The sequence below is a fragment of the Nipponia nippon genome, unplaced genomic scaffold (genome assembly GCF_047370975.1).
Source record: "Nipponia nippon isolate SJK-2023a ecotype South Korea unplaced genomic scaffold, ASM4737097v1 scaffold_6, whole genome shotgun sequence".
NCBI lineage: Eukaryota > Metazoa > Chordata > Aves > Pelecaniformes > Threskiornithidae > Nipponia > Nipponia nippon.
Window position 1 is genome coordinate 3,361,498 of NW_028262380.1, and position 22,282 is coordinate 3,383,779.

The 22,282-nt window shown below is 51.2% G+C and overlaps 1 protein-coding gene across 6 annotated transcripts in view; it reads left to right on the plus strand.

Annotated features, from left to right (window-relative positions):
- Positions 1–17,848, plus strand: part of LZTS3 (leucine zipper tumor suppressor family member 3) — a 51,371-nt gene extending 33,523 nt beyond the window's left edge. For 5 of the 6 annotated variants that reach the window (XM_009471668.2, XM_087737077.1, XM_087737079.1 and 2 more), the window contains exons 2-4: positions 6,427–6,915; positions 8,564–9,394; positions 12,316–17,848. In XM_009471668.2, coding sequence (XP_009469943.2) covers positions 6,439–6,915; positions 8,564–9,394; positions 12,316–13,026 — 2,019 coding nt within the window. In that variant the 5' untranslated portion in view covers positions 6,427–6,438 and the 3' untranslated portion in view covers positions 13,027–17,848. The remainder of the gene's footprint in view (positions 1–6,426; positions 6,916–8,563; positions 9,395–12,315) is intronic. The other variant, XM_087737080.1, reaches the window with a different exon arrangement.
- The last annotated feature ends 4,434 nt before the right edge of the window (positions 17,849–22,282 follow it).

Sequence of the window (22,282 nt, forward strand, 5' to 3'; positions counted from 1 at the left end):
CGCCTGTGAGAGATGGGAAAAGCTCCTTCTGTTCCCCTCTTCAAACTGAGGCAACTTGAGAAGGGTGTAGAAGAAAAGGAGGTGCCGACGCACTGGAGCCAGGTGGGAGGGGAGCAGTGATGTCCCTGCCCCTTGAATCGACCCTTGTGGAGGTGCTCTCAGCCAGGTTTGGGGCCAGCATGGCCGTAAGGAGGTGACACATAATGGCCCATGACACACAGGAGGCAGAGCAATAGCTGAATGGTCTTTTTGGAGGACGTGATGTGCAAGGAGAGGCTGGGGGATGTTTGCTCAGCTTGGAGAAGAGGGATGTGACTGCAAGTTGCATCTGAAACTAATTAGCGGGAAGACAAAAACCTTCTCAGAGGTGCACGGTGGTACAAGTAAGGCAAGCAGTGCACTTTGCAGGGAAGATGGGAGTGTTAAGAAGTGAGGCAGGTCCATCCGACCCTCTCCAGCACTGCAGCGGTCCTCCCCTGTGCCCATGCTTTCCATCCCCAGCCCAGGCAGGGAACAGGAGGTGGGCTCCCATCTCACCGTCGCTGCTAGAGCTGTCCCACGGGAACGCAGGGTGTCCACACCAACCGAAGCAAGCCGGTAGCTTTGCTGAGACCCAGACTCAAACACCTCCAAGGATATATTGGCTCAGCATGATTGCCGGTCTTGGGTTTCAGTGGTGGCTTTTCTCCAGGGCTTGTTAATGCTTCTCCAGACACAGGAGGTTTTGCTCCCTACAGGGTTTGCTGTCTCCTCGCTGCTAACTCATTACTGGCCTTCCCTTCCTTCTCCATGTATCTTTCTGGAAGAAGCTGAAAGGACCACAGCAAATTTGTTTTCACCCCTTTTACATCGTTTCTAACCTGCTCCACCACCCCAAAACGTGATGACTTCTTTCCTCCAGCCATACCAGCTTTCTGGCACCACTGCCAACAAACTGGAGAGCCACCAAAGCCCTAAACACAGTGCAGGTGTAGGTCCTACCCCCGCCAAAAATGCATGTTTTCATTGTGTCGGTAATTGCATGCTCATTAAAACAGACGCAAACAAAACCGACTATTAAAGGTCACGGGCACACCTGTTACCGCAGTTGCCGGGGGGGGGGGGGGGGGGGGGAATTTTTGACCTTCAGATGCCTTTGCTGCCCGTCCTGCCGGGACCACATGCCTGGGATGGCACGTGTGCCAAGGCACTGCCTTGCTTTCGGGCTGCTTGCTGCAGCTCTCTCTGCCCAAGCCCAGTGATTGATTTCCTTCTCGCATGGCACGGTGCCTAGGTATGTCTCCCAAAGGCCTTTGTTACTAGAGTGTTAACAATTAACCTACTCGGGCAGAAACAGAGCCCAGCCTTCATAATCTAGGCTTAGTTAACCATTCAGCTGCTTATCTGAAAGCAATTTTTCTTCTGCCTAACTGGAAGGCATTTGCTAACTCATTTGGGTAAAGCAAGTGTGAAGATGCAGGAGTTATTTTACAGATTATTACATTTACGATAACATCTAGGGGTCCCCTGGAGCTGCAGGCACGGTAGGAAACTATGGTAAGAGATGGCCATGAAGACTTTACCCACCAGAGCTGGGGAAAAGGAAATTTCACCCTAGATCTTCTGCATCAGGTATAAAAATATTGCTGTCTCGAAGGCAGGGCTGCTGGGGGAAAGGCCAAGGGGCCACTGCAGTTGGATGGGACAGGGAGGTTGTGCAACACGGAGGTGGTGGGGAGCTGCACCGTTGCGTGAAGTCCCGGTATCCCCAGCCAGAGAGGAGGCTGGCTGTTCCCATGAGACACGAGACCCTTCCTAGGTAAGGTGCTGGTGTGGAGATGCCTACCAGGAAGGATGCTTTGAATTGATCCAGGCAGAGAAAGAAACCCTGTAACATCTGGAAAGATAAAGCATCTGGAAAGGGCTGTGGCTGGCAGGTTGCTTAAATCTCCTGCTTTGGTTTTCCGCCCGTCTGGAGCCTCTCCACACCACCACGGGGCAGGGGAAGCCATGTTTGCCCCTCTGCCATGGCTTGGGGGTCTCTCCAAGCCCAGCTGTGCTCAGAGGTGACTTCTCTTTCCTTCCAAAGGATGGACATGGGAGTGAAATGCTGGTAAAGGCGAGCCAGTTCAGCTTCTCTCAGCCTCACTGTGTTCATGGACTGCCAGGCTCAGCATCCTTGTTTCTCTCATTAAGAATCACCCGTAAACCCAATTTTAGTTCATGTTCCCATAGGAGGGAGGTGGTTATGAGATTTAAGGAGGAGAAATGTCCTGGGGAAGTTTTTAATCATGCATTCCTCCAAACCTGGAAGGAGAAAAAAAGACCGTCCAGCTCTGCACCGGAGCCTGGCAGTGTCATTCCTTACCTCGCTGCGCTCAAAACTTGATTTCACAGTTCACCTGAGGCATGACCCTGGTAAAACCTGCCTGGGAACTGGAGCTGGGCAGAAGACACAAAAGCGAGAGCTGTTGCTCTTGAAAAATGGCCCTTTTTGGCAAACCAAGCTGTACTGTCAGGGATCTGTTGGCACTTCTGGAACCTCCTCAATAACATATTTGTAATGCTTGTCCGTATGCTCTGTTTATCAGAGCCCGGGTTTACAGTAAACATAAGCTAATAACCATTTTTTTCAGAATATTTTCTTGGATGATTCCCAGTTAAAAGGAAAAAAAAAAAGCATGGAAAAAGGCCCTTTTTCAGAGTCTGGCCCTGTGGTGCAGCTTTGATCCCACATCCTGAGAAGGCAGCTGTAGCTTTTGGGTTGCTGGCACTGAACGGGAATGCCCAATCAACATCCCAGTGGGCTTGGGTCCTCAAGGGCAGAGAAAGGCTGTGATACTCTGCCAGTGAAGACCACCGATGGAGATGCCATGGGGATGAGCAGACACCTTCCGAGCTGTCCTGGAGGGCATGCCCAGGCTGTGGCTCGCACCAGGCTAAGGACATTTGGCTTCCCTGCTTTTTTTTTTTTTTGGAAGGATGAAACTTCCCCGTGACCTCATCCCGCCCTCAGAAAGTCAATGTAAATGTGCAAATGTCACTGTGGAATTTACCCAGCGAGGAAAAGGCAACCTGGATTTCCCCTCCGCCGGTTGAGCGGGGCTGGGGAGGACTGCATGGAGGCGATGCAGCCACTGCCTTTCCCTTATCTGGAGCTGAGACCTTCCAGCACATCTCTCCTGTGGCGGCTGATGTCCCATAAAAAAAAGACATGGCCTATAAAGATCCCAAAGTCACTGAAAGGCAGGTTATTCCTAAATTAGCAGAACAAAAACTCTTTTCTTGACTAACAAAATCCAAAGGCACTATGGGTTGAGTGTGGCTTCAGACAGGCAGTCTCCATCCCTCCACATCGCTCCGTAGCTCAACCAAGTCTCCAGGTGCCCAGCAGGCACCCAGATGAATCCTGGGCACCGTGCACCCATGAACTCTCTATGGCGTTGTTCTTTGGAAAGTGCCTTTAGGGTGCAATGGGGTCGTGAGCCTCTGAGTCCTGCTCAGTGTGTTGGAGACAGACGTGTCCAAACGTCGCACGCTGGATGCGTGACCAGGCCTGGACACTTCTCTCTGCTGCTGGAGGTTTTGTTACTTATAAATGATAAACATTTATGTGTTTGGATTGTAGTGGGTCCCCACGCCCCACTGTGCAATGCTTGTGTGATACTCGTTTGCTGCTCGGCCTTTAGACCTCAACCAGTGTGTGACATGGAGACATCTCTGTTGGGGGACAAAGCTGCAAGCTGCAGGAAGGTCATTAGCAGCGACTACAAAATGTTCACCCAACGCTCATTGCTTCATCTTGCTGGTGGTTCAGCAGAGTGAATCCCCTGGGGACCCTCCTTGGGTGGGGTGATGTGGAAGGGGATGGAGAAGGTTACACCACCAGGCACGTCCTCCTCTGCCTCAGAGCTGCTGTGTCCCCTGTCCATGACGGGGCACATCTGGCATGTCTCAGACCATAGGGGCTCCTTCACACCTGAACGGTTCAGCTCGGATGGTGGCTTTCACCAGAGCACCTCCTTAAACCACTTTTTCCCTCTGTGACCACCTCCCTACCCTGCTCTGCCCCAGGGGAGCTCTCACAGCTCGCTGTGGGTATCAGCTCTGTGTCTTCTCCCTTCGGCTCAGCAGTTTAGCACGTCTGTCCACCAGCCTCACGACACTCAGGCCGCATTTCGGGCAGGGCAGCTTTCTATGAGAAGATCAGGACACTGGAAAAAGGGAGGAGGCTACAGGCAGCACACCTGGCAAAAGCCTCCAGAAACAGAATTTTATAAAAGTGAAGTTGAGCAGCACAGACCCTGCTTTAATCTTTTTAATTTTTCTTTTCCATTCCATTATTAGTGCAAATAGCAAGATCCCATGAGACACCACATCGCAGCCAAGCCCTAGACCTAAGCTAGCTTCTCCAGGGAAATAAACCCAGCTCTCCTGCTTTACTTGGGGAGGGCCGATTTAGCATCCCTACCCCAAGAAGAAGGAAAACCCCACTGAAATGGAGATTTTCTCTGTCTCTTCTACCTGCTGGCCCTGCCTGAGCCCCCCCATCACTGAACCTCTCTCCAAAGGGCATCACTTTTGTTCTCCCTCTTTTAACTAGGGGGAAACCTGCACCTCCCACTGCCCTTCAATCCTGCTTTAGTCCCCACGCTGCCAGGATGGTTTATCCCGGGAAACCTGGGAATGAGGGCTCCTGGGACAAAAAAAGAAGCAGCCTTTCTGGCCCATGGGGACCAAGCCAATGAACCCAGTAGGGCTGGGCAGACACTGGTCAGCTAAGTGTCTACAGCTCCTCCGGGCTTGGTTTGGCTGTGCCTAGTCTGAAGGTATCAGAGAGATCTGCACAGATATGAGGCAGGACTCCAGGGAGACCTGAGCCTTTCTGGAGTGGCACTGGGAGGACACAAAGACCCCCCCAGGGGCCTGGACACTCGTGCACCAGTGACTGACTTGAGCTGTGAGAGTCTTTCCCCAAATAGAGAGACCCTAGGATTCAATGCAATCACCCAAACTTTGCAATGCATCTTCTCCCTCCCCTCAGGTAATGAGATCCTTAGCTGCTATGGGTTCAAATTCTCCATTATTCCAAAAAAAATTTGTTGTGGGTCTTTTTATTTCCTTAAATAAGATTGTACACTTTTGTGGGGCTGAAGATCTCCTTCTTCTTCTTCTGCTCCAGCTCCAGCTCAGTTCAACACGGAGCAGCTTCCCCAACACTCGTATTTTATGGGTACTTCCATCAGGGAAAACCCATGGGTTTCTGTAACTAAAGAAATTCTGTTGGGAGAAATAAATCCATGCTTTTTTTTTTTCTCCGAGTCCCAGTCCATGCTGGGGCATGACTGAAGAGGCTTTGCCACCCTCATGGGGGTGGTGGGGCAGTGCAGACCAGATCTGTTACTGCTGGCTCCAAGAATGCAGAAACAGCTTGATTTTCAGCTGGGACTTTTAGAAGGGACTTTCAAAAGGCCTTTTAGGAAGTTATAAATTGTACCCATGTGAAACCTGTCTTAGCACCAGTAGCTCTGGCCCTTGGCAGCCTCAGCTGATAATAAATTCAGCACCAATGCAACAACCAATTTGGAGAATTTCCCCAAAACAGAGATGTGAATAGGCCTGGGCGCCTATGAAGCCAGAGCTGAAATCGCAGGACTGGGGTTTGTGATGGTGATGGATCTGAGGAAGAGCATCCAGACATGTGAGGACTGGTCTCAATGTCATTGATCAGGTCAAAGACAACTTTTAAAACCATTATCTGCGTGTTATCCACTTCCCATGGCCTAGTTTTGGCCAATCCAAGGCACAGCCTAGGTAAGAACAAAATGGAGTAGGGGTATAAAGGTTTAAAAGAAAATTTAGGGTGACACCTAGACAAAAGCATCTCTTTAAAAGCTCAAGTCCATGGGACAAGACTCCCAAGGAAGAGCTGGAAAGTGTGTTGTTTAAGCCCTGTTGAATCATCCCTTAGGGATGCGCTGGAGGGAGGAATAGTGTATGAGCCTACAGATGGACCAGGGCTGGAAACCTTCCATCCCCACGGCCACACAAACTTGTTCAAACCTGGGAAAAGCAACAGAAATAATTCAAGCTTGGGAACTGCAAACGGTCGTGTCCAACCGATGCCGTAGAGCTATGCCCACTAAAACCCACGCAACCCCCTCTCCTGGGAGCACCCAACCCTTGGACTGAGAGCAGCTCTTTGGCATAGCAGTGAGTGGGATCTGGGGGACCACCGCATGCTGCTCCTCCACAGGGGGCTGGGGGTCACGGAGAGGAGGACGGCCCCATCGTCTGCTCCACACCATATACTGAAACGTGACAGCTTCTGTCCTTGCATCACCCAGCCCAGAGTTTTGCTCATCTCTGCACAATGCCGATCTGCAAAGGATATGGTAGATAAAAGACATCTCTTTAACAGTCCTTTCCTTTTCCTCCTTCTCCCAGTGCCACTGACCCATGCCTCCACCTCACCTCTGCACTGCCATGGCCACGCTAGAGACGCTGCCCGTTCTTAGTGACCCAACCTACCCCAGCACGGAGAACTTCCACGGTTTTTCTCCCCGGCCATCCCAATCCACCTCCCAGAGCACCATGGGGAGCGTGGGCAGCGGAGTCGCCAACGACCAAGAGTTTGCCATGAAGAGCGTGGGGACCCGGACGCAGAGCACCGGCCGGCAGACGGAGGGGTCTCGCAACGGGTACTCCACGCGGGAGATCTCCAACCGCTACTCTGGCGAGGAGAAGACATACAGGTCGGAGAAGGTCTCCAATTCCCTCTACATCAACGGCGACCTGCGCAAGAGTGAGAAGGTGAAGATGGACATCTGTGGGAACGTGACCACCAACAACGAGAAGAACATGCCGCCTCCTCCCCAGTACCGAGAGCCCAGTAACCCACCAAAGATATTGCCAATCTCCGGCAAACTAGACCAGGTGAGAATCCCCACCTCCTGGAGCAGTGCGATGACTGTGGCACATCTCTAAAAACACAGACTGGGAAGCCTTGGGCAACGGTGCAATCCTAACAGAATCAGTCTAATTCTTATTATGTAGATGGCATCATTTTTACGTACAGATAACCTAATTCTTATTACTTTTGGGGGGCTGAGCACAGGGGAATGTTAGTTCTTGAGGAACCCAAGAGTATGATCACAAGTCTTCCACAGCTAAGCTTCCAGCTCATTTAAGCCTGTATTTAGGTCACTGGCTATTCCAACCTACCTGAGATGCTGTGCCTACCTCCCCGATTGATGGGGAGGGAGCTGGAACATTTTGGTAGGTCCAGCATCTGAGTCCCACTCTTGTTTTGTGCCATTTACAGGCAATCTCCTCACTGCCACCAAAAAGTGTTGCTTGAAAGCAGCTGTGAGCATCTGTTCAAAATCCCAGTGCCCCTTATGAGGGACAAACTGACAAAGCTTGAAAACAACCCCTGTAAACGTTATCACCCATCCTAGCCCAGCCCTCATGGCTCGCATCGGCTTCAGGGAGCAAACATCTCCCAGGCCTGGAGGAGCAGAGCCCAGAGCCAGCGGCGTTTTATATAGCCTGCTGCTCTGCTCCAGCGACTCCCATAATTTGTGCCCTGGGGACGCTGCCTTGTGCGGTATTATTTCTGCAGCATTTGGTGGCCTTGTCTCCTGGGCTGTCAATCCACTGGCCCCTGTAGTCCATCTCAGTCCCACATGCCAGGCACCAGGTTTTTGGCCTCCAACCTTGCCTGCTCACCAGGGCTTGTTCTGTTTCTCCTGGAAGGTATTTTCAAAACATCTTTGCGAATACAAAATGGCTTCCTCTGGGTTAATTTTCACCTGAAACCCAACCTGCAGGGGAGACTCAATCCCATTTTGAGGAAAATTTTGTTTCTGTAGGTGCGTTCACGGGGCGAGGAATGTGCAAGGTTTTAAAATCCTTTCCAAATCCTTTACAGCTGTGGTGCATTCTCCCCCCAGCATTGCTTATGGCTGCAGGAAACACAAATGTTCAAATGACAAGCAGCTTTAGCATGTTCCTTGCCCAGTGTCGCTGCTGGTGTCACAGCTCCTACCTATTCCTGTCTGAGCATAAGCAGGACATGATGTCCACACAGGGGAGAAATGACTGCCGGCAGGAGGGAAACGTGGTGCTCCTGGGGCAAAACGGCTGCTAATCCAAGGGTTCAATTCAGTTTTTAGCAAAAGGGAAATGCACCCTCAACGCTAGAAGTCCTTCAAAATATAATCTGCCAAAATCAAAGAGTTGTTTTGATCAGGTCTGGTAGGCAGGTGGCAGCCCTCCTTCTTGCAAAGAGCACTAAGAGGACCCAAGGAGTATTCTAGTGAAAAATCACACAGATTTGGGGTGAGTCAAGATTATTTTTTTTTCAGTTGGAGCAAGGGAAGAGAACGTGTTGCTCTACGAGTGACCACAGGTCCCTCACGTTAAATCCCAAATGGCCCAGGGTGTAATAAGGCCGAGAAATATGGAGCTAGCCCAAGGTACCTTAGCTCCATCAGCCCCAGCCTGTGCCGATGTATCTCTTTTGTGTGTTGTTACCAAGCTTCCTGCTATGTTTGATGCGTGGTCCTTTTTCCTTTTGCAGAGCAATGAGCCCTTAGTTAGACCCTCAGCCTTTAAACCAGTAGTTCCTAAAAACTTCCATTCCATGCAGAACCTCTGCCCGCCGCAGAGCAACGGGGTGACAGAGAACAGAAAGAGCTTGAACCATGCCAACAGCAATAGCCCGTCCGCACCCAAAAGCGGACTCGACAAGAGCAGCCTTAACAGGACTACAAACCAAGTGGGGGGCCTTTCGGATTCAGGCCGTAACTCATTAACGAGCCTGCCCACGTACGGGACAGGCTACAGCCAGCACGTGGGTCCAATGAGCGCCTCCACGAGCCACATCAACCGCATCGGTACAACCTACGTGGACAAGAACATCGTGGGATACAATGGGATATCTACCTCAGACAGCGGGCGGTCTTCGAGCAAGAGCACCTCTTCGTTCAACCGACTGAACCATCTCAATGAAACGATGCCTTTCCACTCACCTTCAACAGACGACATCATCCAAGACCTGGAAGATCGGTTGTGGGAGAAGGAGCAGGAGGTCCTCCAGATGCGAAGAAACTTGGACAAAAGCGAGGCAGCCATCTTCCAAGTGTTCGAGGAGAAGCAGAAGATCTGGGAGAGGGAAATGGAGGACCTGAGGCAAAACTATGCCAACAAATTGCAACAGGTCTCCAAAAAGGCGCAGCGGGCTCAGCAGGCCTTGCAGCTCCAAATCTTCAAGCTCCAGCAAGAGAAAAAAAAACTCCAAGATGATATGGGACAACTCCTCCAGCAACGAGAGGAGCTGGAAAAGAAATTTGTGGCTTTCAAGAAGGAACAGGCTGAGTTTCTCCCAAAGATTGAAGAGACGAAGTGGGAGGTAAGAGCCTTGTTGTAACAGACCTTGAGTGAGGGTTTCACTGAGGGCTCTGACAGCCCAAAATACCTCCCATTTGCCCTAAGGGGACCCCACAGACAATGGCTACGGGTTGGTGGCCTCCAGGTAACAGATGACACTTCAGTCACCTCTTCAGTTGTCTGAGCCCCAAGCCTGTAGTTTTTAATTAAACTAAAATGTGCACAATTTTTTTGTGCACGCTTCCTGTGCTGGTTAATAATTTGGCTTCACAGTCAGGTCACTCCAACGTGTGACATTTGAATCCAGTTTCAGTGAATGCAGGTCTTTCCATACAGGTATTTATGCCTACCAAAATTGGGTTTAAGTCTATTTTAATTAAATTCTTCTAACATCTGCGTTTGGGCAAACCTTGAAACCGCTTTTCAAATATTTGATTTTTTTTTTAATTTAAGATACAAAGCACGTGAGCCAAGAATGATACCGATAGCCAAGTCTACCTCATGCTTTCTATTGTAACACACTGTTTTCAGTTGCTAATAAGTTTATCTCTCTTAAAAGGCTGAAAGGCAAATTCCTCTTTCTAGTTCTCCTTTTGAGTCTTACATATTTTTTCTACTGTTTCTATTTTTGGAACATTTTATCAAAGTCTGTTTGTATAGCCAGTGCTAACATTTTTTTTTTCCAGCTTGATCATGTGAAGAATTTTAATCCTTCCATGGACTGGCTAGAAACTTTAAATTTATTAAGAGTGTGGAGGCAAAACATAGCTCTAGAATCAAGAAGACCCTATTCTCCTAATCCTGATGGAAAGTCAATGAAGCTGGGATTAATTAGGCTCTGAAATGTGCTATTTGCAGATGTTCAGCAGAGCTTATGAGAGCCTTGCTGTAAAATCTCTGCAAGTTACATCCCAGAACAAGCAGGCTGCATTGTACCACACGATGCCTCCTTTGGCCAGCTGCTCTGCCCTGATCTTTTGTGTCTTCCAACAAGTTAGGTCTGGAAAGTTCCCTGATTTTGCACCAGTAAAACTGCAGATGGGTTTTTGATTATTTGCTTCGCTGCTATAGTTCTGTCTGCAGCAGCTAGCCCAGTGATATCAATGTAAAGATAGGGACTCAGCTTGCGGATCAAGACACCTAACATTTGTAGACACCTAACGCTTGTTGACTTGCTCTCCAGGCTCCATGGACTGCACTGCCTAGATCTCCACAGCATCCAAGTAGAGGCCAAAATTTAAGTGTTTTAATCTGTAAGTTGATTCCTACCCAAGCTGTTCTTCATCATGTATTTCTCTGCCTTTTGGGAAGAGCTAGCCCACGGAGAGCACTTTCAGTAAATTGTGCATTTTTTTCAGCTAGGCAGTAACTACGCTGCTTTAACTACAGCTAAACCAGCGCGATACGGTTCTGCATCTGCTGCAGACAAGTGCTGGTGTGGATGTGGGTACTCAGAGAGTTAGGTCTGGATGGGGAACCACCACAGCTGTCAGCTCAAGGAGAGGCTGCTACCAGTAGGAAGTGACTGGGTACGTCTCCTAGCTCTTCAGCCATTCGTAGTGAGCACTGGAATGTTCCGATAGCAGAGCTTCAAGGTCTTGCTCAACATTATGCACCAGGCAAGTCCTCTATAGCAGAGAAAGGTGGAGGTTGCAATGAAGGCAGTGGAGAGGAGATTTTGTCTAAGGAGCATTGACCCAACTAGAGCAGAGCAGCAAGGGACCTTGCAGGCACCACAGGAGGGAGGAATGGCCAAGCATTTCATGTGTGACAAGAGACAGGAGCTTCAGGAGGACGGGACACCTCGGTCTGGAGGTGACTACCAAGTCTATTTTTAATTATGCCTATCCTCTCTGATCACTGATGGTTCCTTGATGCTGCTCCCCAGCCCAGAATCCTGCCAGCATAGGTAGGCACTGTTTGTCTCTGCAATTGTCCACAGCAGACAGATCGGATCTGTCAGTGCAGAGTCCTGAAAACCACAGAGTTCATGGGAAAATGAGGATTTGCTCATTTTCATGGCTCACTTCCAATACCCACAACTATTCACGCAACTGTCACCTCTGGTGGACTACGCAGGTGCAGAGGAGTGTCATATTGAATGGCGACACCTACGTAATGCAAATACACACTGCAGCAAGGGTATTTCCACTGGACTTGTGTACCCTACCACGTGGGTGAGACCTGAGCCAGTCAGGATGAAACCTGAAACTCCAGTGCCCAAGGACTGTGCATGGTAGTCCCATTTCAGCAAGTTCTCTCCTTGATCTTTGACAGAGGGGTTGTCACTCTTCATGCCCTGCCCCAAAAGAATTAAATACTTACCAGTCCCTGGACTGTCCCCAGTGAAGTGAACCCTAAAATTTAGTCAACTGGGTTCTTCAGGAGTCTTTGGGAAGGAAAGCATCATAGGACAAGTAAGTAATATCTACTGTCTTTGCATCTTGTCCCACACTCCCAGTGCGGGTCTGAGATGTTTCTGTCTCAGGCTTGTTCAAGGTCCAGATCCTGTTGAGGTCAGTGGGAAAGCTCCTGCTAAGAGCAGAGGGTTTGGGGTCAAGCACCACAGGCTTGTAGTTAGATGAGCAAGATGAATGCAGGCACAGAAGCATCGGTGTCTGCTCACCACTGGTGAGGACCGCAGCACTTAGCTTAGCTGTTTGGTCAGCTCCAGATGGGAACAGCATCAGGTCCCTGAGAGCCAGGAAGAAACACCAAATCTGCCCCACAGATGTGGAGACAACCTCTAGGTCTCTGGCATGGTCTGGGTCCCGGTGAAGGCTGGAACTCAGTCCTTGAGAGGCGTCACTGGCTGTCCCCTCCATTACCTGAGCCTCCTGCCAACAGGAGGCCACGCAGACATTTCACAGGCAGTGCAGGGGACAAGCAGTGGTGGCAGCTCCTTGCTGCTTTCCTCCTGCCTCATGTATGCTCTCCCCGCAGGTGTGCCAGAAGGCGGGTGAGATCTCCCTGCTCAAGCAGCAGCTGAAGGACTCCCAAGCAGACGTCTCCCAGAAGCTGAATGAGATTGTGGGACTGCGGACGCAGCTTAAGGAAGGTAAGAACTTCCTACGGGAGAAGGAGGAGCAGATCCTCACCCTGAAGGACTCCTACAGCTCCAAGAGTGTCAACCTGGAGATCTGCGAGAGCGAGCTGCAGCGGAAGATGAGCGAGGTCCAGGTGCTGAGGGAAAAACTGAACCACTGTGAGCTGGAGGTCTCCGGCCTGAAGCGGACACTTGCCAGCATGGGACCTCCGGGGCCTTTTGGTGGGGACCTTGGTGAGAAACTGCGGGACCCGCTGGCCTGCGAGAGCGACGAAGCCAAGATGCAGCGACAGAGCGAGGACAGCGTTAATACGCTGCGGAAAGAGGTGGAGCGGCTTCAATCGGAGCTGAAGCTGGAGCGGCAGCAGCGGGAGCAGCAGGTGATGGACTTCGAGGAGGAGCGGCGTACATGGCAAGAAGAGAAGGAGAAAGTCATTAAGTACCAGAAGCAGCTTCAACTGAACTACGTGGAGATGTACCAGAAGAACCAGCTCCTGGAGCACAAGGTGAACGAGATGAACACGAAGGCTACCAGCCCCCCGCACAGTGAGGAGAAAAAACCATGGACTCCCTCCAGACTCGAGCGAATAGAGTCCACCGAGATCTGAGGTGGGACCAAGACAATACAAAGTAATTTTTTTATTGCTGTGCATGTACTACCTACTCAAGCCAGTCATCTGCCGAAGGATAATACGCTACAGTAGGAGTGGTGTGAGTCTGCTTGCACCAAGCTCCGTCACCCTTACTCTATACTTCTGTGCTCTGTAGGTACAATAACTGTGGATGTGCGTTGTTTTTCTAGCGATAATGCGACATCTCTTTTGGTTTCTTCCCTAGTACCGCTGGTGAGGGTCAACTGGCTCTTTTGTAATCTGCCATGACTGTTACTTCGCTAGAGGCTGCCACCTCCTCTCCTGCAATTCACCCCTCTTCGGTTGGTTGTTTTGGAGGGTTGTATTTCGTTTCTTTGGTTTTTCAAGCATTTACGTGCAGCAAAACAGTTCAAAGTGGCAGGTTTTTTTTAAGGGCATTTTTAGCCACATTGGCTAATGGAGCAAAGCTCTCGGGATCATGAGCAAACTCACTGCTCTGCGTCAAGTATCCTGTCTAGACGGTGGTCTTAGTGAAGTCAGTGGGAGGTTGGCCACTGATTTCAGTGAAACCAGACATATCTCTACCAGATGACTCCCTCTTGCCAGCCCATGGCTACCACGGTTGCAAGAGGTTAGCACATCCTTGAGGAGCAGGATGAGCCTGTCCTGGTAACATAAGCCAACAAGGAATGATCACCCAGCAGGAGCCTCTTTGGAGGCTCAGCAGAGGTTGACATATGCTGCGTTTTCATTTCGTTGTGGTTTCCTTCTGCAGTTCCACTTCTCTCCTGGGTTGTGACCAACCCTGGGAGTAGAAATACCCTCCCACCTCTGCCTTGGTCCCCCTATTCTCACCATATACTCAAGCTGACTACAGCAAGAGAAAAACTTGGAAATCCAAGATTGTTTCCCTTCCCAAGAGTCCTCTGACTTCCCGAAGTCAATGGAATCAAGGTTTGGGGAAGCCTCCAAACCTGTGGGACGTTTATGCAAACTGCAGCTTTAGCAATTTGCCGAACAGTGGGCAATTGTGCTACTCTATTCCCAAATGAGTGATGTGTCGGTGCACTCTCTCGGTCCAGGGTCTACTTAAAAAATGGCATCTGAGCCTCACTCAGGAGTTGCAGTGAGCACATATCAGCATTACCGCTAGATTGCAACGGGGCGAGCGTTAGCCTTCAGTACAGCCATTTCAAACAGCACCCGTAGCGATCCCACGTGGCATCACATATTCCAGGGACAGAGAAAACACAGGCCCAGCTTAAGAAAATATTCAGCTACTAACTCTGAGCATGAAAGCAGTCATAAGAAGAGAAAATGCTTAAGATCACGCAAGTGCTTATGCCCTGGCAGAATAATAACCAAATCCTATATGCACAGTCACTGCGAGTGGTGCAGGCATCAAAAACCAGCGCTCAGCTTTAAAAGGTGGGCAAAGTGGGTCTGGCTCTCCCTTTCATGGACATTTTTTTTACTGTGATTCACAGCAAAGAGAAAAAAATGTTGCGAAGTGGGATTTGCACTGACTGGGCAGTTGCCAAAGGACCAATGCAAGTGGGAATTTTGGCTCTTTGCCCTAGGGAGCAGCTAGAAGAACAAAGCTAGAATTAGCACTGGGCTGTCCTGGGATGTCTATGTGAGGTGACTCCAGGGAGAGCTTCGCCAGATCGCATTTTATCTGCATACCAAGGAAGAACCTCAGGGCGTTGAGGGGCTGAAGACCTTCCACACAAAAGCCCTGAAGCTACTCATTTTCTCTTTTCCCTTCCCCAAAAGCTCCTCCCTCCCCATCACCAGGTCTGACCTTTAAGTTAGGACCAAATGTTGTTGTGGTGAGCTCCAGACTGAGCAAAGAGGCTGAGCAGGAGAGAGGAGACTTCAGTTAGTCCCACCAACCTCCAGCCAAGGTCAGCAGACAGTATTACTGGGCAGGAACTGTTGGTGACTGGCAGCGATCCCTGGAGCCGTAGAAAATGGAGATGTGCGATGACACCTGTGCATTTCAAGATCCCAGTTGATGTTTTCCCACCGCTTCTGCCTGTGCCTTTGGAGCTGGAGGAAGACACAACTCATCAGTCTGGAAAACACCAAGGCAGCTCAGGCTAAGCCCCTCTCACCAGACCAGCCGTAGAAAGGGGGACTAGGTCAGGTCTGACCCCTGAAGGGTCTGGAGATGAGTCCCACTATGAATCCTGCAGACGCTCCAGTGCTCTTGGACATCAGCCCACACACCCCATCAAGGAAGGAGTGCAGCTGCCTGCCGGTGCCACCCAGCAGCAGACTTTGCCACACCAAAGGAGACACCCACATGCGCTGCGCAAACTTACACTTGGCCAGGCAAATCCTAGAGCTTCCTCCATTTCATACACTGGGCCTTCAAGATGGAGTCAAACATCCCACAGTGTCAGGGTTGGAGATCTGGTATCTTGCGTCATCTCAGCTTTCTGTGCCTCTCTTTCCACATGAGATAAACCCACGCTGTCTTCCTTCCCAAAGCAGTTGTGAGGCATCCGTGCTTGTGAAGGGCTTTGCAGTCCTTGGGCAAAAGGGAAAAGAACAGAGAAATTGCAAGAGGCTTAGTCTCAGATGGTGGCATGGTGTCTTTGAGGCCACCACATGAAAAGCAAACACAACAGCAAGTGTCCTCACCACAAGATGAATCCAATAACCTGGAGGGTCATTTCCACCTTTGCTCCTCCTGGCTCCACTGACGTTGAGGTTGGTTTCCCACTAACCACCGCAGCAATCAGTGTTTCAGCCGGTGGCTCAAGAACACCCAAAGTGACTGAGCTTTAAGGATCTGCTGTTGAGGAGGTGTACACCGCCATTCCCCGCTGCGTTAACACCCAAGAGGAATGGACACCAGCATCACTCTGTGGGACACTTTCTCACCAGAACTCCTTGCTAATCCATGGGCAGGAGAAGCAGGGGCTTGTCTGGCCTCCCCACATACCTGGATCCTGTCAGCAGCCGTCAGCCAAGCCCTCCAGCATGCCAGGTTTGCTCCGTCAGCTTTTTCCTAGATCCTTTTTGCACCGGTGCCAGGAATGAGTGTGTCTTGATGGACCCAGTGAAACCTGGAGGTATGTGGGTTTGTCTGACTGCTGGAGCGTGCTGCACTCCCCAGGGACTCGATGGCCTCACAGTGCATCCATCAGGGACAGCAGAGCTCCTTGGGATGGAGCAGGAGCGGCAAGGAGAGATTTTTCACCTTGGAGGAGGAAAGGTACACTCCCTTCCCTTTCTTCTTCACTGCATCACTTTGACTGAGTTTCGATCCAGATCTGAGCAACCTTGATTGTGGCCATTCCCTGGATGACAGAGGAGAGCCTTGCAGACACCCATTGAGACGCTGTGCTGCTGCTGGTGGTTTTCCCTCTCTTGGGATTTGCCCAGCATCCCTCAAGCACTCAGCTGTCCTGCAGAAAGCACCTTCCTATGCTACAGTGACATAAAATACCAATATTTTTGGCCAGTGCCCCAGCCAAACTGCCATGAAGGATTCCTGCTCTTCAGGAATCCTCCCCACAACTGGATATCCTCCCCACTGCTTCATATCATGTCCTCTCCCATGTGCTAGCACTGTGTGGCCACACGCTGGTAACCAGTCTCTCTCGGAGATGACTACCCTTTGCTCAGCACAGATGGAGCAAAATGATGGTGGGACACCTGGGTTCCTGTTATTTGTGCTCAGATCTGGCCCAGATGGGAGCTCACCTAGCTCCTTCCAGACCTTAACACTTTTACCCGCTGACTGGATGAAGTCTCCCATCACAAGCTCAGTCTGCGTTGAGGCCCTGGAGTTTTAGCCTTGGAGCAAGATAGCCAAGGGGTGCCAGACTGGCGTTTTGATGACATATCCTGGGAATGGCCAAGGAGGTTGACTTCTTGTCTCCTGGAGGCTCGGGCAGGGCTGATAAAATGTTTCTGTCCCATGAAACTCACCTTAGAATTTGGGCTTGACCATAACCCAGCTGTCTCCTCCACCTTTGCTCAGCCAGCTCTGGAGCTGATGGGATTCAGTGTGATGTATTGGCTCACGTGTAACTCTCCAAGTACTGCCCTCAAAATCTTGCACGTGCTTAGTGTCTCCACTGAAACAAGATGTCATCTCTAACTTGCCAACAGCGAAAGCTGTGGTGACAAGGGCCTTGGGTCAGTTGTCCACATGTCCAGGGACATTAGAGATGCTCTGGGATACCTGATACATGGGGCTGGCCAGTATGATCCAAGACCCATGGGAGAGCCAGGCCAGCGGTGGGAAGACCTGGAGCATCTCTAGTGGCACATCACCCATGTGTGGGCAACCAAGTCATGCCCCAGGCATGTCCATACAGTCATTACATGAGGAAACACAGTACAATGATCAGTTCCAGCAATCTCCATCCATGAGGATTTGGGCTAAGCAGGCTAATCTGGTGCCAGGGAAGGTCTAAGCAGCCCCTCTTATCACTTGCTGAGAGTGAGGTTGCTTTGCTTCACCATCATTTTGAGGTTGGTTGCTGTCGCTGTAAGACGCCAACCCGGCTGGGCTAGTCCCCCTCGCACAGCCAGCACTCCTGTCTCACCCTGGGTGTGAATGCCACAACCATTGCACGTTGTTGTGCTTCACACAGTCCCACTTAGCTTCTGCCACTGTCTCATGGCAGCCGGCTGCACCGTTCCTGCTGTCGCTGGCGTCATGCCAGAGGGAGATCACCTCCAGGTTTCTGCACTCAAAATAGGAATCGAATTGTTGCTCTTAAGCTGCTAGGTTATATGGAGACAAGTGTACTTGGATGTAAATAACAGCCCAGCTCTGTGTATACAATGATTAAATGAAGAGACAAGAAAGCTCTGTGGCTTCTATATTGGTGAGCGGGATCGACAGTAGCAGCAGATGCTGCGTTCGAACGCAGAGCACTACGTGCGGGTGCTCAGCACCTCCTGAGCTTTTGCTGGCTGCAGTGGAAATGGGGGGTGCCCAGCACCTCCCAGGAAAGCAATCCGCTTGGGACTGGCTCCGACAGAGCAGCCTGGTGTCACTCCGTCCTGCTTCAATGCTTGCTGTCACCCTGAGCCAGGATTTCCAACTGTCCCCTGGTTAAGGCCCTCTGCCCATCCTCATGTTGCATCAAAACCCCTTGCAGACAGTGGCTCCCAGCGGTGTCCCCCTTGAGCCCTTGCTGCCCGTGAGCTCTGCCCATGGAAAGGACCAACCCACCCCACTCCTGCCCCTCGCAGTGGCACTTTATAGCTTGCTCAAGACAGCGAGCTCACAAGCAACATGACCAAAGATCTCCGGAGGGCACTGGACTGCATGCTTGGAGCTGCCTCCTGCCTTTCCTGGGGAGGGATGAGGCTGGTGTGGGCTGGGAAGGGGGAACGAGAGCTGGCAGGGGGCAGGAGAGGGCTTGGATTTTCCTGTGTCCCACCTGGGAACATGTGCAGGGCCATGAGGGGGCCCTTCCTGTGCTAGATAGGACACGGTAGAAAGGACCTCCTGGGTGAGCTGATTGTCCCCAGCTGGTTACACCAGTATCCTCCGTGGTCGTGCCAACTAGCTCCACGCATTGCCCAGGGAGAGTGTGGACCAGGGGCCATTCCCAGGAGGTAGAATGGATGGATGCAACTCTCCTTTTTTCTTGGGGAGAAGAGAGGATGCACGCCAAGCCATTACATTTGTCTTCAGGGCCACAGGTTTCCTCTACTTTAGCAGCAGACATTGCAACAGGGTCCAGTCAAAGGCTTGTTCTGGCTCACTGTGAACTGGCCAGGAAAACGTGTATCCTGAGAGCTGGTGGTCCTGCTGGCTGCCCCCTTGGTGTCTTCTCCCCAGCTCACCCCAGGGTGTCCTCAGCACCCTCCTTACCAGCATCTTCTGAGATGAGGGCACCAAGGTCTTCGCTTCTCCTGCTCGGGGTGCTGATGGCATCTCTGCCTACCTTAGCTCCATGAAGGCTCCTGAACCTGGTCCCAGCCTTGGCAAGTGGAGCGTAGGCCAGTGGGAGATCTGTGCTCCTCCACTCACAGTGCTCCTGTGGATGGGTGCTCGGGTGGGTCTGGGCCTCGGGCACGTGCCTCTTCACCGTGCCTCTGCTCCATGGCCGTGCTAAGCCTTCTCTGCTCCGCTCCTACCAAGACCATGAAGTCCTGCTGACGTGCAGTGACAGCTCTCACTTCTATCCTGGATGGAAGCAGGTCCAACTTGCTGTTTTTCTAACCCAACCCTTCAGCATAAGCCTTGAAGGCCACTTTATAGAGTTACTTGTCATTAAGACCTCTTGCTAAAGATCTGCTCATCATGTTGCCTGTGCCCTGCTACTCCTCTTCCCCAGCTCTCCAGACTCCCCTGCCTCCTTTTAGATCATCACCATCCCCATTGTCCCAGGAGCAGTCAGTGCCTCTCCCAGTACTCTCCCAGATACATCTGAACAAGCCGGAGCTGAAGCCCAAAGGCCCCCCCTGAGGGTGACGTGTCCCAACCCTGCCCTCAGAAGAGCTTTCTAGACTACTGATCCTCACCTCTTCTCTCCGTCATTCCCATGTCAGCTAGATCAGCCCTGCTTTACCTCCAAGAGCAATCTTGCTTCTTGCTGAAGGACATCCCCATGGCTTGCAATCACTTGACATCACTGCATGGGGCTTCACACCACTGCAACACCACACCCAGCCAGCTCTGGGGCTTCCCCGGTCCTTCCACTCTCTGGAACGACAGAGGTGTGAGGGGTGTATGAGTGCCCCTGGTCTGTAGGGGCACAAAGCACCCATGCCACCTGGGTCCCAGCGTATCGAGGAGTTGGGATCACATCTAGCTCTTTGCAGATGTTGGCTTCCCAACAGGATGTTCCACACTGGCAGTGCAACTGCCGGCAACAGCAGAAATGAGCCTCTGCATTTCCAGGATAAGCCTGCTCCCTGGTTCTCCCAGTGAAGGGGATCGTATTAGATCTGGAGCCTGGGACAACCCCTGACACGCAGGGCTGTGTTTTCGCGGCTCTTTTACAGATCTGTTTTCTCAGACAGAAAGTCTCTGCTTTCTGTCACAAAGCAATAGCTTTTTCTAGAGAGATTTAAAAGGGACTATTCCCAACTCTGATACCTGCAGACAAGCCAATGCTCCCTTGAATACCTTCATAGCTCCACCCCTGGGCTCTCCTCCTTTGGAAAGGGATGAGAGGTCCAGTCTGGCTCCAAATAATCACCAATGGTTTGAGCTTAGTGGTCCCCATTCATCCGGAGAGCCCAAAGCTGCCCACATCCAGCAGGCCACCAGTCTGGGTCCCCAGGAGGTGTGGTCCATCCCCCTCTGGTGCCCATCCCATGACTGCTACTGGGTCCTGGCAGCAGGTCTTCTCCATTAGCTCACCCACACGGGAGCCGCTGGGTCCCCTGGGGTGTCTGAGCTCACAGAGTCACGTTTGGTGACAGCCAGACACCAGTGGGAGACCATGGCACCGGCTCTGCCGTTCCTGAGAGCCGGGCTGTCCCAGGAGCCCTCTCAGAGGAGAAGGTCCCCTTTCCCCCACGGGTGGCACGTGGGTTCCCTTCCAGTGGCCGAAGGGAGCAAAACGTGTGCGGGTAGAGCTCCACTACCGGTGCAAAACTGCTCCATCACCGGTGCAAAAAAATGCTGCAAAACCGGCCAATGTGTCTATGCAGTCCTTTTCCACGCAGCGGCGTCCCCGCAGAGCCCAGCCCAGGGCTGGAGCTCCTCCAAGGTGTCTTCGTTTGCACTCACGCGGACCTGGTAAACGCTGTGAGCTGAGAGGAATCCCTCTTGGTCTTTGCCCTGCACCGGGCAGCACGCTTGTGAGGATTTCCTCATCCTAAATCGATGCACGTCGCTTAGTTGCCTGTCTTCTGCGTCTGTTCTCCAGCAGATCAATAGGTGTCCCCCCAAAACCCAGCTCCCCGATGGGAGAACGTCAGGTTGGGCCAGCCGGCGCCTCCGAGCAAGCCTGCTGTCTGATTTCACCAGCAATAAAAGCCCCGTGGAGGAGCGGCCAGAGCTCTCCGCTGCCGCTCCACCGCCAGGTGAGCTGCAGGCTGTGTCTGTGTGTAGGACCTCTGCATTAGACCCTTCGTCCAACGTTTTGGACCTACCCGACTGTAAATTCAATCCCAGCCTTGTGCTTTCTTTCCTCTTGTTCGTTTCTTGATGGCTTGGTCTCTCTCTGCTCTTACTGTGAATTCAAACCAGAAGTGTTCTGAACTTGACTCCGTTACTGTTTTGTTTCTGCGTTGACTGTTGCTGGTTCTCCGAACTGCATTTAACGAGACTTTGCAAAAAAAAAAATTTAAAAAAAATTAAAAAAAAAAAAATATATATATATATCTATATATATATACTTTAAAAATAAAATATTTAAAAAAGAACTCCATAAAGTTGAGTGTCTCTCCTGTCCACCGGTCACTTCCAAACACCGTTGTCTTGACTTTGCCTCTGGTCAGTGTATTTAAAGCCAAGAGGTTGAAAAAGAGATAAAATGCAGCATTCTGGGATTTTTGTACAGAAAAGGTGTATCTGTTTTGGAAATTCTCGTTAAAACTATACTGCACTTCCCAACTTACTGCTAGTCTGTTGTATGTTTCCATTGGGTTATCAAGATGTGAATAGCTACTGCCTTTGCGATTTTCTACAGTGAATATATATATATCTGTACAGAGATATGTATATATATAAATATATATGAAAATCTATATGTATACGTATCTCTCACTCTCCTATCTCTACCTAACTGTGAAGGATTTTTATTGGGCAAAATAAAATGGAGAAAGGCCCCGTTTTAAAAACCCGCCTGTGTGGCTTGTCTGGTTGTGTTGCGGGTGGGCGAAGTGGCAAGACCCACGTGGGATTTCGGGAGGGACCCGCAGCCGAGCTGGGGAACCGCAGGGAGACGGCCCCGCAAGGGAAGACAGCAGCTCAGACACACCAGCACCCTCCGGTCGAGTGATTCCTCACAGCTCCTGCCCCAGAGGACGGAGAGCAGCCCGGTGTGGTGGAGCGGGAGGGGTGGAGGTTGCCAGGAGCAGCACAGAACGGTGCACGCGTCCAGCTGGGACGTTGCCCAGTCCTGCTTTCCCAGGGCACAAGGGCTGCTCCGGCTCTTCCAGCACTTGAGAACAAGCACCACAAAGCCGCCGCGGTGGCCGCAGGGCTGGACGAGACGTTTGTGTTTGAGGTCTCATCCCAGTGCGTAGCTCAGATCCCCACGGATGCGTCTGGAGCCATTGGGGATGTCCCAGGGCTAGCTGTGAAAGACACAGGCTTTCCATTGGTCCCACAGCC